The sequence below is a fragment of the Mustela nigripes genome, chromosome 4 (genome assembly GCF_022355385.1).
Source record: "Mustela nigripes isolate SB6536 chromosome 4, MUSNIG.SB6536, whole genome shotgun sequence".
Taxonomy (NCBI): Eukaryota; Metazoa; Chordata; class Mammalia; order Carnivora; family Mustelidae; genus Mustela; species Mustela nigripes.
The window spans coordinates 112,851,342-112,863,963 of NC_081560.1; the positions used below are offsets into that span (position 1 = coordinate 112,851,342).

Below are 12,622 nucleotides of genomic sequence, written 5' to 3' on the forward strand. Positions count from 1 at the left end.
GGGGGGGGGGGGGGGGGGGGGGGGGGGGGGGGGGGGCGGTTGGGGGGAGGGTTGTGTCTGGGACAGTGCATTTCTAATGAGCTCCCACCAGGTGGCGCTAACACCGCCGGTGGGCAGCCAGAGGAGCACGGATCTAGGGTTCCTAATTTGACTTTCCTTAGTTTTAGCTTCTTCAGGGGCAGACAAGGCCACTGGCATTCACTTTATATTAGAACAAATGACAGTATCTGACCCACCTGCACCTGGTAAATACATAACGTCGTACTGAACAGACGGGGAAAGCCGGTAGCTTACTAAAAGGAAATTAATGTATTTGGAACATAAAGTAGGTCTCTCCCCCACTTTGAAGTGGGAGCTTCAAGTCAGACCAGAAAGAGGAAGCCAGGTGAGAAAGTACTCTTGTTGGAAGCGGCAATCCTAACGCACACCCCAGATTTTAAAAGGAGAAGAAAAAGCACCACAAAGGAGATTCACCCCAGCTCGGTTCAGCCCTCTCTGCCTCTGGAACACCGAGTCGAACAGGAAGGCCAGCACGAACGGGACAAGACCCACGATTAGCACATGCAGAGGCTGCCCCAGGGACACTCCAAAACAGCACAGCATCTTAGGAAATTGTCATAGTTCTTAAAAATAATTTTAGCCTAACATCCAACTCTACAATTGTGAAAAAAGAAACTCGATGGAAAATTAAGTGACACGTAGCCAGAATGAGATGAGAAATGCCTGAAAACAAGAATTCAGGAGGGGAAACTAAGACCACTGGTCCAAAAGAAGTCCCCAAGTCGCCATTCTATAAAACGTGACAACAGGAGAATTTGACTTTGAACACCAGCGTGCGTGCACGCTTTTCCATCTCATAAATGCTTTCCATGTTCTTAACACAGCTTTTCAAATCTTATTAAGTTAAAGAACCGGAGGAAGCTGGTACTTGCTAGGACAGTATGAAGGGAACAAGGTAAATTCAAAGTTTTTCAAATAAAAGATTCAAAGACCAAAAGAGTATAGGAGTTAAAGATATTTTCTTAAAATGCTTTCTTTTGAAATCTTTCTTTAGCTTTTCTTTTATCTTTATCTTTTCTTTATCTTTCCTTAAGGCCAAAGGCATCCAGAAAAAGTCTGTATAGTCTGAGTCCAATTCTCAAAGCAGCTGACCGTAACCATTCACCTGTGTGGTCCCCCTCACGCAAATAAAGACTCTATGGATGAGGCCGATTAGGTCTGTCTTGGGCTGTCCTGGGTCTTGCTCAACCACTCCCTCCCTCGGTGGCTTTCCTGCTCTGTATTTCCCCAGCTTGGAATTCTTTTCAGTGAGTGCTGCTAACCTTATTGGTTCTCCGGTAAAGCCTGGGGACCTCCAGGGCACTTTTCAGGTAACTGAAACAAGACTCACTTAAGTCTTGGATGATTCTGTTACTCAAGGCAGGAACACAGGCTGACAGAGACATCTGGGAGTCCTCCAGGGCTGCTGTAGAGACATAAAGATTAAATGTAACCACTTACTCAGGCCCAGATGTGAATCTTAATTTAGACAGTGTCATGGTATTTAGAGAGTATATGACAGTAAATAAAATCAAATCATTAGAATTAAACAAAGTATCTCATTTAGAGAAGTTAAAATCACAGAACAGAATATAGAAACAACCAAGGATTTACAACGAGAGAAGAAAATGGTAAATATATCCTATAGTCTCTAAAGTTTTATTTTAAATTATTTCTTATTCAAAGATTTGCTGGGTCTAAAGGTTCATTTTTTTTACCTGAGATAGAAGAAAAATTCTTAAAGCCAATCATTTCAAGTTTTGGCTTGATTGTTTCCAAGAGTTCTGGAAGCTGAAATAAATATGCACTTTATATATTCAGTTACTTTTCAGAAATCAAAGGAAGAGGCAATTCTATTTGCATCTATAAACTCTAAAATATTGTTAATGAACGATGAAACAAAACTCAGGACTTTCTGTCATTTTTGTCAGAAGAAAGGAGAATTTCTAACGCTTTCACAATATAAGAGAAACATCACATGAAACGGCAGTGCTTGGCTAGCAACAGGCCAGGGACTATGAAAACCATTTCCTGTCCTGTGGTTCTCTCCGGTCCCAAAACAAGCTTACAATGAAGACCATGTTTTTACTCAAAACATGTGATTTGTTCGAGCACCACAACATATTTAAACCGGAGGAAAGCAGATTTATGTACCAGAGCACTCGCACCCAAATTCGGCCCACAAAGCCCTCTTAAGTAATGATAAAGGCCCCCAAATATGGGGCCCTATCCAGGGGAAAAAGAGGCAGAAGTTTTAACAGTTGAGCACTTTCAAAGTACAGCTGACGATCTAAAGTTGCCAGGAAATGATATGGTCAGGTCAAGTGGGGTAGAGACAATGAAGCCCCAACCTGTTAGCGATCATGCTGCACAGGGTGAGCGGAACTAATGGGCAGATGGGAGCGGGCTCTCTTGGGGCTTGTGACAGTGCTACGGGAGAGGAAGTGGAGGCCCCAGGTTCACACAGTTTGCGACCAGACTGATGAGCAAGGATGCAGACAGCCCACTGGTGGTGGGCGCAGGGTTTGGAAAGACACCTTGGAGGGCAGATGAACACATTCCCTTGAGGTGCCCTTGGGCCCCATGGTTCTAAGCCCTGTGAGGCCAAATGGTGTCAGGTCTTTGCACACACTGCTTTCTGTGGCCATACCGAAGCAAGCACCTGGAATTCTTCCAGGACACAGGCCTACCTGCTCCTGAAGTTTGTCCAGGTCTGCGACCACATACACGAGCTGCGTACTGGAAATGGAGACTGTGGGCTTTGTTTCTGAAGGGCCACTTCCTTGGTCTTCACCATTTCCTTGGGTAACTGAAGGGTCTTTGCTACCAGTTACCAAAGTCTTTTTGATATCCTTGGCACTTTCATTAGAGATGGGCCTGAGTAAAAGCTGGAAAACCATTGCAATGATTATTTTTCCACTAGCAACATCTCTGAGCTTTCATTTTTGTGGGTCAGTGACTCACATAAAGTGACAGCTATCTACGAAGTATTACAAGTTCACTAACGGAAGCACAACAAGGAGAAACGAGGTCAAGCGACAACCCCACGTACATTTAATCTTCCTTAAACCTGTGTCTAATTTCAGTGATAAAAAGTAACTGGCAAAAATAAAATAGGTTCCTAAACAGAATGAAAATTAGTTTCTGGAACATCACAATTAAAAAAAAAATCATTGACTCTACTGGGTAAAATCATTTACCTAGTGTGTTTGGTAAATTTATCATTGTAATTAGTAAGGATAAAAAAAAATCAAAATCCAAGCCTCATTATGCTTCAAATAGTACAAACAAAAGTGTTACTTGAATCATGTATCGTTACAAGGGAAAAACCAGAGAGAATTACCCTGGAATCAGGAAAAAAAAGGAAAAATGAATGTTTGGGGCAAGATAATTTATTAGAGACGTCAGAATTACTGGCTGGTCAGAATGCATCCGCCGCCAACTCAGACTGAACTGAAGAATCTCATGGCCCCTATGTCCCCAGAACTGACCGCACAGTGGTCTTCAGAAACAGCCTGATGGTCTGCTAAGACCCTTCTGAGCAGAAGACAAAAGGGAAAAAAACAACAACTGGCTTCCACTGAGCTCCCGGGATCTGCCAGGTACTTCCATCAACAATTTGTTGGTCAACAAATTATCTCTTTACTCCTCACAACCACATATAGAAGCTGTTTTCCCATTTTACAGATGAAGAATTTGGGACTCCAGAGCTAATCTTCCCAAGGCCACAAAACATGACGTGCAGAACCTCGGTTTGGTTCTGACTGAAGCCTGCGCTCCTTCCACTAGAACACTCAGTGACACGGTGACGTGCTCATCTCTGATGCCAACTAGGACTTCTTCCCACAGAGGAGGCTTCTTTATGTCATCCTTCTTGAGAGCAAACACACGCTTCCGGCCTCTTTTCATTGTCATCACACACAATGAACCAGCTGCGTGTCTGTCTGTCTCTGGAGACTGTCCAGGAGGCAGGGCCTCTCTCAGACCCAGATGCTGGTGCGGGGCCTGCCTGTGCGCTGAGCTGAACGGATGCTTTACGCACAGAACCTAACAAATCTTCGTGGGCATGTGGCTATTTAATATAGTCAACTACCTGACAAGGAAAAAAGTAGGATATTCTGAAATGAAGGGAAGGTTAATTAATTTCCCTACCTTTTAATCTCGACGATCGTTATGATTTTTTTTTAAACTTAGAAATACGATTAAAACGTCTATTTTTATTTCTATACCTTTTCATTAAAATGAGCATCTCTGTTTTAATCTGGGGGCACCTCAAAGATTCTGGCTTGGAGGAGGGAACACAAGCTCGTCAGCGTGAAGCTTTCCCACCAGACACCCACAAAGGCCATGGAGCCAAAAGGGAAAGGGAAACACACACTGGCTACAAACTTGAGAAGGGCGCCTACTGTCGTCCTCCAGATTAATCTCTAGTGACCACAGGGCCTTGTAAAACTGGAATCCCTGACATCAGTGGTTCTGGAGCGGCGGCGTGGCTGGCCCTCACCTCGTGGACGAAGCCCGAGTACCGAGCCAAGAGCTGCAGTGTGAGCCTCCACAGCCGATGTGTCAGCCCTGGGAGGAACATCTCAGCCGACCAGCACTGCTGCAGGCCGCTCCACGTCCTGTGAGAAGCCAGGAGGCAAAAGGGACTGCTGGCTGGAGAGGAAACAGACACGTCAAGAATCACCACCAACTCCAGGCTCAACTTGAACATTCTCAACGTGTAACTCAGGAATGGGGAAAATGGCCCTAACCCATCCACGCTACCCCATCTTTCGTGGCAATGCGCTAATTTTACACAGGTCCCCCTCCCAGGTGCTGGGGAAATGTTAAACACACAGCATTCAGAAATCATCTGTTTTGAGGCATCTTATACCACCTCAATAAACACAAGCAGGAGGGGCGGTCCTTGCAAGGGTTTCGACTTTGGTGCCGAGTCTGTCCTGTTGCATTTGTCTGCTCCTTCGTTCCTCTCCCTGAACCCACTGCTCATGTACAGAAGTCAGGGATATATGACCGTGTTCAGCAAAAACAGGTGAAGACCGACTTTGAGGCTAAAACCACGCGGTCCAGGCTGACCTGGCCACACAGACATGAGGAGTCTCAGCGGGGCAGCCTAGAGACCCACGTGACTACAGAAGTAGCTGGACAGTGTATGAGTGGCCACTGGGAATGACTACAGGACACGGGATTAGTGAGATGCTATGGAAAGCAAGTATGTCTGGAACCCACCAACCACTGTCACCTACTCACTATCCCAGGATGGGGGCCAGGGCTCTGGAGGCCTGGGGCGGGAACCCCAGTTGTGAATCACCCCCAGAAGGGAAGGGCCAACCTGATGCTTTACATGGGCCTGGGATGAAAGCAGATGTGAGCCAGTTTGCTATACAAAGAGCTGATCACCAGGGGCTAATCCCCTTGCCATGTTATATTCAGAAACAAAAATAATGCCTGCTTCCTATATTCTTTTTAATTAATTATTTTTATTAACATATAATGTATTATTTGCCCCAGGGATACAGGTCTGTGAATCGTCAGGCTTGCACACTTCAGAGTGCTTCCTATATTCTTAGAGTGTTTTTTGTTTGTCTATTTTAATTTCACTTTAGGGATGCCTGGGTGGCCCAGTTGTTTAAGTCTGCCTTCAGCTCCGGTCATGATCCTGGGGTCCTGGGATCAAGGCCTAAGTCAGGCTCCTTGCTCAGCAAGAAGCCTGCTTCTCCCTCTGCCTGCCTCTCCCCCCGCTTGTGCTCACTCTCTCTTTCTCTGAAAAATCAATCTTTAAGAAATAAAATCTTAATTCCAGTGTAGTTAACATACAGTGTTGTACTGGTTTCAGGCATACAATACAGTGACTCAGTGATTCTGTACATTCCTCAGTGCTCATCATGGTGAATGTCCTCTTAATCCCCGTCACCCGTTTCCCCCTCCCTCTGGTGACCCCCAGTTTGCTGTCCATAGTTAAGAGCCTGTTTCTTGGTTTGTTTCTTTTGTTCCTTTTGCTCACTTGTTTTGTTCCTTAAATTCCACAAGTGAAATCAGATGGTGTGTCTTTCTCTGACTCAGTTCACTTAGCATAATGCACTCTAGGTCCCTCACGTCCTTGCACATGACAAGATTTCCTCCTCCTTCACTGCTGAAACAATTTCCCATTCTTTTTACCGAGAATGCTCTATAAACCAAAAAAATCTGATTTCTTTAGCCTCTTTAGAAAAAAAGAGAGCCTGAGTTATGTTTTTAAGGTCTAACTACGGCATGACAGGACAAGGTGCAAGTAACCTCAGAATGGCAAGGTCTAGGTGACTGGCTGAGCTTCCCTCACTCACGGAATGACACCCTGCCACTGATCACTTTCAGGAAGTTACCTGGGGCGTCCGCCAGCACACCTGTGAGTGCTGCTTCTAAGGATCCTGCGATCTCTCTGAACCTGAGATAAAAACAAGAGCACAGATGAGGGTTAATGCAGCTGCCAGATGCCTCTCCCTGTTCTCCCTCCTTCCTGGGGACCAGCCACTGCCTCCACTGGCTTGTCCCTCGGTCTGATGCTCTTATCAGTGTCCAACCAGCCCCAGAATGCCTATTCTCCCAAATGTTTTCTTAACTGAACAAGGAATACATTTCTCTAGATTCGGGCACGATTGGGTAGGGTTTCTCTGTTATTTGCAGCTGACTGGAATCATGACTAGCCCCACGCTTTTCAAACTGAACAAACTGCCCGTTAAGCCGCCGTCAAGAAGCCATGCCTGCAAAGTCCCACCTGCCTCGTGAAACCCGAGTTTCCATCCCCTCGAGGCCACGAGACTGCAGGTATCTTCAATCCGTCTTGATTTGCACGATCACAGCAGAGTACATGTCCTCAAACTAAGGAACGGGGAGGCTGTATTCTGTATCTTTGTTTGCAAGCTTGAGAAAAGCCACTGCAGGTAGCCAGTGAGCACAGCGGCTGGTGGCCCATGCTCTGCACACTTCCGTGGAGCCCCTCATGCTCCCTGGTGCCCGCCCTGTTGGCACAGCCAGCGGCATCTGCGCCACTGCTTCCGGTCACTTTGCCTGTGTCTCAGCTGGCCCACCATCCATTGTGACCTCCTGTCGCCGATTTCTGTTTTAATAACTGATGAGGGCACGTGTTTAGGACTTTGTGACATGAACGTGTGTATTTTTTAAACTAGGTGCTCAGGTAGCATTCTGTTTGCCGACTATGTAAACATCCCCCACCATACCCTCCCCAGCACGCTCCTGTCACCTGCCAGTTCCCTTACGGCAATCAATTCTGACACATGCTCAAGATTAATTTACCTAATTGAGCAGTTTGGTTTTTTTAAATGATTTTACCTATTTTATTATTTTTTAAATTGTTTTGTTAGTCACCATACAGCATGTTATTAGTTTTTGGTGCAGTGTTCCATGATTCATTGTTTGCGTATAACACCCAGTGCTCCATGCAATGTGTTTCCTCCTTAACACCCATCCCTGGGCTCACCCATCTCCCCCCCCACCCCAAACCTTCAGTTCCTTTCCTGGAGTCTACAGTCTCTTGTGGTTCGTCTCCTCCTGATTCCATACCCCCTTCATTTTTCCCTTCCTTCTCCTAATGTCCTCCGTGTTATTTCTTATGCTTCACAAGTAAGTGAAACCATATGATAATTTACTCTCTCTGCTTGACTTTTTTCACTCAGCATAATCTCTTCCAGTCCCGTCCATGTTGCTATAAGAGTCGGGTATTCATCCTTTCTGATGGAGGCATAGTACTCCATAGTATATATGGACCACATCTTCCTTATCCATTCGTCTGCTCAAGGGCATTTTGGCTCTTTCCACAGTTTGGCAACTGTGGCCACTGCTGCTATGAATGATGAGGTACATGTGCCCCTTCTTTTCACATTTGTATCTTTGGGGTAAATACCCAGTAGTGTGATTGCTGGGTTGTAGGGTAGCTCTATTTTTATAACTTTTTGAGGAACCTCCATGCTGTTTTCCAAAGTAGCCATACCAGCTCGTGTTCCCATCAAGTGTTAAGAGGGTTCCCCTTTCTCCACATCCTCTCCAACACTTGTTGTTTCTTATCTTGTCAATTTTTGCCATTCTAACTCGTTTAAGGTGGTAGTGGTTTTGATTTGAATTTCCCTGATGGCTAACAATGAACATTTCTTCGTGTGTTCTTCATGTGTCTGTAGCCATCTATATGTCTTCTTTAGAGAAGTGTCTGTTCATGTCTTCTGCCCATTTTTTGACTTGATTACTTGTTTTTAGAGTAGAAGTTCTTTATAGATCTTGGGTATCAGCCCTTTATCTGCAGTGTCATTTGTGAATATCTTCTCCCATTCCGTGGGTTGCCTCTTTGTTTTGTTGACTGTTTCCTTTGCTGTGCAGAAGCTTTTTATCTTGATGAAGTGCCAAAAGTTCATGTTCTCTTTTGTTTCCCTTGCCTTTGGAGACGTGTCTTGAATAAACATTGTTAAAATTAAAATGTCTATGCTGACCAGAGCGATCTATACTTTAAATGCCACCCCAATCAAAATAGCAATGGTATTTTTCAAAGTGATGGAACAAACAATCTGAAAATTGTATGGAACCAGAAAAGGCCAAGGAAATGTTAAGAAAGAACTACAAAGCTGGGGGCATCATGTTGCCTGATTTCAGGTTTATTACAAAGCTGTGATCACCAAGACAGCAGAGTACTGGCACAAAAACAGAAACACAGATCAATGGAACAGAATAGAGAGTCCAGATACAGACCCTCAACTCTACGGTCAGCTAATCTTCGACAAAGCAGGAAAAAAGAGCCAATGGAAAAAAAGAGAGTCTCTTCAGTAAATGGTGCTGGGAAAACTGGACAGCTATATACAGAAGAATGACACTTGACCATTCTCTTACACCATATACAAAGATAAACTCGAAATGGATAAAAGACCTCAATTGTGAGATAGGAATCCATCAAAATGCTAGAGCAGAACATAGGCAGTAACCCCTTCGACATGGGCCACAGCAACTTCTTTTAAGAAACGTCTCCAAAGGCAGCTTGTTTTTTTTTATAGTACATGTGTGCTTTTTAAAAGCAGTCCAGGGACAGAGCTGAAGGAAACTGTCTGAAGGGTGAAAAGAACAGCACATCAGAGAGCGAGCAGCAGCTGTGCCGTCCGCCAATGTGCAACACAGCCCAGAGCCCAAGACCCCAAGGCTGCCCTGCACTGCTGGGACCGGCCTGGTTACCAGAGTTTCCTGGAGGCTAAGTGGAAGGAACCTTCACACCTACTGCCCAGGGAAGCCTGTGGAAGGCTTGTCTCCCTAAGCTGCAGACAAGAGGTATGGGGGAAAACAAGTGACAAGCCGAAAGGCGGGGTTAGAGAAGGGAGCCCAGGAGATAAGCCCAAGAATAGCAGCAAAAGGGGGTGGTATGACTCTGTACCTCAGGAAGAGACGGGAGAAGGGGAGCTCTACAGCGGGGAGAGCGTACTGGCCCCAGGTCTCAGCCTCAGGCCCCTCACATCACTTTTTCCAAAATCTATACAAAATACAGAGTAAGCTCTGACAGGGAAAAGGCCTGAGAGCTAGCCTGGCTCTGCATATAGCTGGGGAAACCTGGAGCGAGCTACACGGCCCCAAGTAAGGAAATGGTTACGTAATGCATGGCACATTCATTCTAGAATGTAGTATTGGAAGAGGTTGGCTTGAAGCTACACAGCAGTCAGAGCATGTATAACTTACCAGTAAGGAAGACACAGGACACAAAATTATGCAGACATTTATGCTAATGACAAGAACGCACATGTGAGAAGTTACCAGAACCAAAAGCAGCAGGATCCCTGGTACCTTGCTGCCTTCACACGGCCCTTTGCCTTGCGACCACAGGGGAAGAGCCATGAAAGCACACCTGCCTGTGTCACCTGACAGAGCTGTGCCTCCCCAGCCCGGGGCCCAGCACCAGCCCCTCACTCAGCTTTGCTGGGCAGCCGACTTCCAGGACAGAAGTGACAGGTTATCGTTCTTTATGCAAAACAGCAGCAAATGAGAGGCGACTCTGTTGAAGCTTGAGAAGCGAGCAGTCGTTGGCACGTGAATGTGTGATGCCAATCTGCTCTTGTCCAGAGTACTTGTAGCGAGGGCAAACTCCAACTAAAACCTTTCTCAATTCTTAAATCTGGGTTTGGGGAAGGTCTCCGGATAAATTCCTCCAGGCAGGCTTCAGGTCTGCGAGCTTCCGAAAGTGCTTGTACAGAATCGGCGCGGCAGCGAGACACCCCCTCTGCTCGGCAGGATCAGAACTGTCGGAGGCCGCGTCTCTACACACCTCTACCTCGTGTACACGCACACTTGGGGCAAAGGGAGAGTGCGTCGATGCTGCAGACATGCCACATCATTAACGAGGAGACCTACTACGTTCAGCATGTACCGAATAAAGCATATACCGTGAACGTTCTAGGAGTATGTAAGGTTCTAGAAAGTAAGGTTCTAGAAAGATTTCAATTAAAAAGACCTACAACTTAGCCTTTGGCTTTGAAGAGACTAACACCAGTTTCTAGGTAGCCACTGGCTTGTGACAATTTGACACGGTTTCGGTCCTACCTGCATTTACTTTCCTTCCTATGAGAAACCAAGTCCTAAAGCTACTTTGCAACATGCCTGTAAGAACATGGGAAATGTAGACCCAGCAGGGTATCAGGAACAGTGTGCTCCAGAAGGTGCTAGCTCGGAATGCTCCCTTTTCTCCTAAGAGGATGGGGATGCAGGCCTACGGTCAGATCAGGAGTGTAAACCTGTTCCCAAGAGTGCAATATGAGTATTTCTCCCTATAAATATGTCAAAGCATACCACTCCACTGGCTTTTGGCTTCCTTCAGGTGACCCTGAAATGAATCAGATAACAATACAACTCTGACCCTTGTCATGTTTGTGGAACTTACTGTCATTCCCCCAGAGTAAACAATTCAACACCTGGTAAAAATCAACAGGACAGTCCTACAAAGGATTACTTGAATTTATTTTTAAAATGGAAAAACAAACATATCGAATACAAGTTCCACACTTTGTAACTCAAACGTCATTTTTAAGAATTTCACAAATTTTGAGAGAGATTACAAAGAAAAGTTAACCAATCCCTTTGAATGCTTAGTTTTGAAGATCTGGCAAAGGTAAAATCTTTCAGGGAACTGGCTGGCTTTCAACCTAGTTTAAGGCTCATCTGCCAGCCTGTGAAAACCAACTGAAGCGAGGCTGTGCTGTTGCTGTGAGGCTCCGCCTGGCCCACCCCGAGCTCTGGCTCAAAACAGCCCGCTGGAGCTCCAGGAGGGTGGGTCCAGGAGGTGGGGGGGACAGTACAAGATGTCCAAGCATGGGGTCATGGGATCTGGGGGAACAACTGGAAATAAGAGTTTGGAGGCAGCAGCCAGGACGTGATGTGATAGTACCAGGCATCTAAAGCTATCTCACCACCGACTACGGAAGAAATGGTTAAATGCAGACATCTCTTCTCTATGTAGCCTTATACTGTGACATAATGCTCCACTATTTTAAATTCTGCTCCTGAATCAAAAGGGCTTCTTACCCTGTCTTGATCTTGATTATCCTGTAACAACTACTTCCAATGTGGTCCATGAATACCGTAGATGAACAAATCCTTAATTTCCTACTCAGAGACAAGCTACGTGGTGATGGGACCTTGTCAAATTAAGCATAAAACTTGGAGTAGTATGAGAAGGGCATCTCCCTAATGTTCTGATAACCGTGATTTCATTATCTGAAGATGATTACATACATTTGCAATCATGGCAAGCAATTACAATCAAGGTACCTAATCCGTAATATATTTCCCTGTGACTTTCCCTCAGAACTCTAGGGAAAAGGATTGCATTGTAATGAAAGTACTCAGCGATGTAAACAAAAAGCCTATGACCCTCTACAGACCGTTCTAAAACACTCTAGTTAATGTCATTCTATGAAGGAACTTACCATGACCTCAATCAAGAGACTCTGCAAAATTGCCTGATCTCATCGATTTTTCTAGCAGAACATACTTTGCCAAGAGTTTATCCTAAATTTCCCCAATAGTTTATAGAAGCACTTATTTACATATGAGTCATCATCAGGACATCTGTTAGAAGCGTCACCATTTTCCAGAACAGAGAGAACAAATGTCAGAGATTATAAAGAAAAGCCAAAATAATAACTAGGATTCTTGTAACTGATTGAAGGAACCAGATGCAAAGGATACTTAAGGCTGTGCCTCTCCCCACTCTCTCTGAGGGAAAGAACTGTCCAGAGAAGCTGACAACAGATGTTGGCCGGGGCCGCTGTTTGACAGTAGACAGGTGGTGAGAAGAAGAAAAGGGAAAAGAAGAGTGTGCCGCTCCAGAGCCCCTCCTGCCCGTCTCGTGTGATGGCTGTGGAAGTGTCATCTCGGGGGACGGATCTGGGCCCGGAGGCCACCTCAATTCGAGGCTGGTGTATGCAGCCCTCTAATCACAAAATTATTTTTCTCTCATGTGAGTCAGGACCTTGGTAATCCAGACACCCGCACATTTCCATTTTAGGTTTTGCTTCCCATGGAACAGTACAATGATCTCAAAGAAAAGGCCGGTAAGTGGGGC

General features: G+C 45.5%; 1 protein-coding gene across 3 annotated transcripts in view; it reads right to left on the bottom strand.

Annotated features, from left to right (window-relative positions):
• COG2 (component of oligomeric golgi complex 2) overlaps positions 1 to 12,622 on the bottom strand; it is a 53,233-nt gene that overhangs the window by 4,262 nt on the left and 36,349 nt on the right. For 2 of the 3 annotated variants that reach the window (XM_059397351.1, XM_059397349.1), the window contains 5 exons: positions 6,405 to 6,466; positions 4,544 to 4,695; positions 2,730 to 2,927; positions 1,758 to 1,830; positions 1,323 to 1,465 (listed from right to left, as the gene is read on the bottom strand). In XM_059397351.1, coding sequence (XP_059253334.1) covers positions 1,323 to 1,465; positions 1,758 to 1,830; positions 2,730 to 2,927; positions 4,544 to 4,695; positions 6,405 to 6,466 — 628 coding nt within the window. The remainder of the gene's footprint in view (positions 1 to 1,322; positions 1,466 to 1,757; positions 1,831 to 2,729; positions 2,928 to 4,543; positions 4,696 to 6,404; positions 6,467 to 12,622) is intronic. The other variant, XM_059397350.1, reaches the window with a different exon arrangement.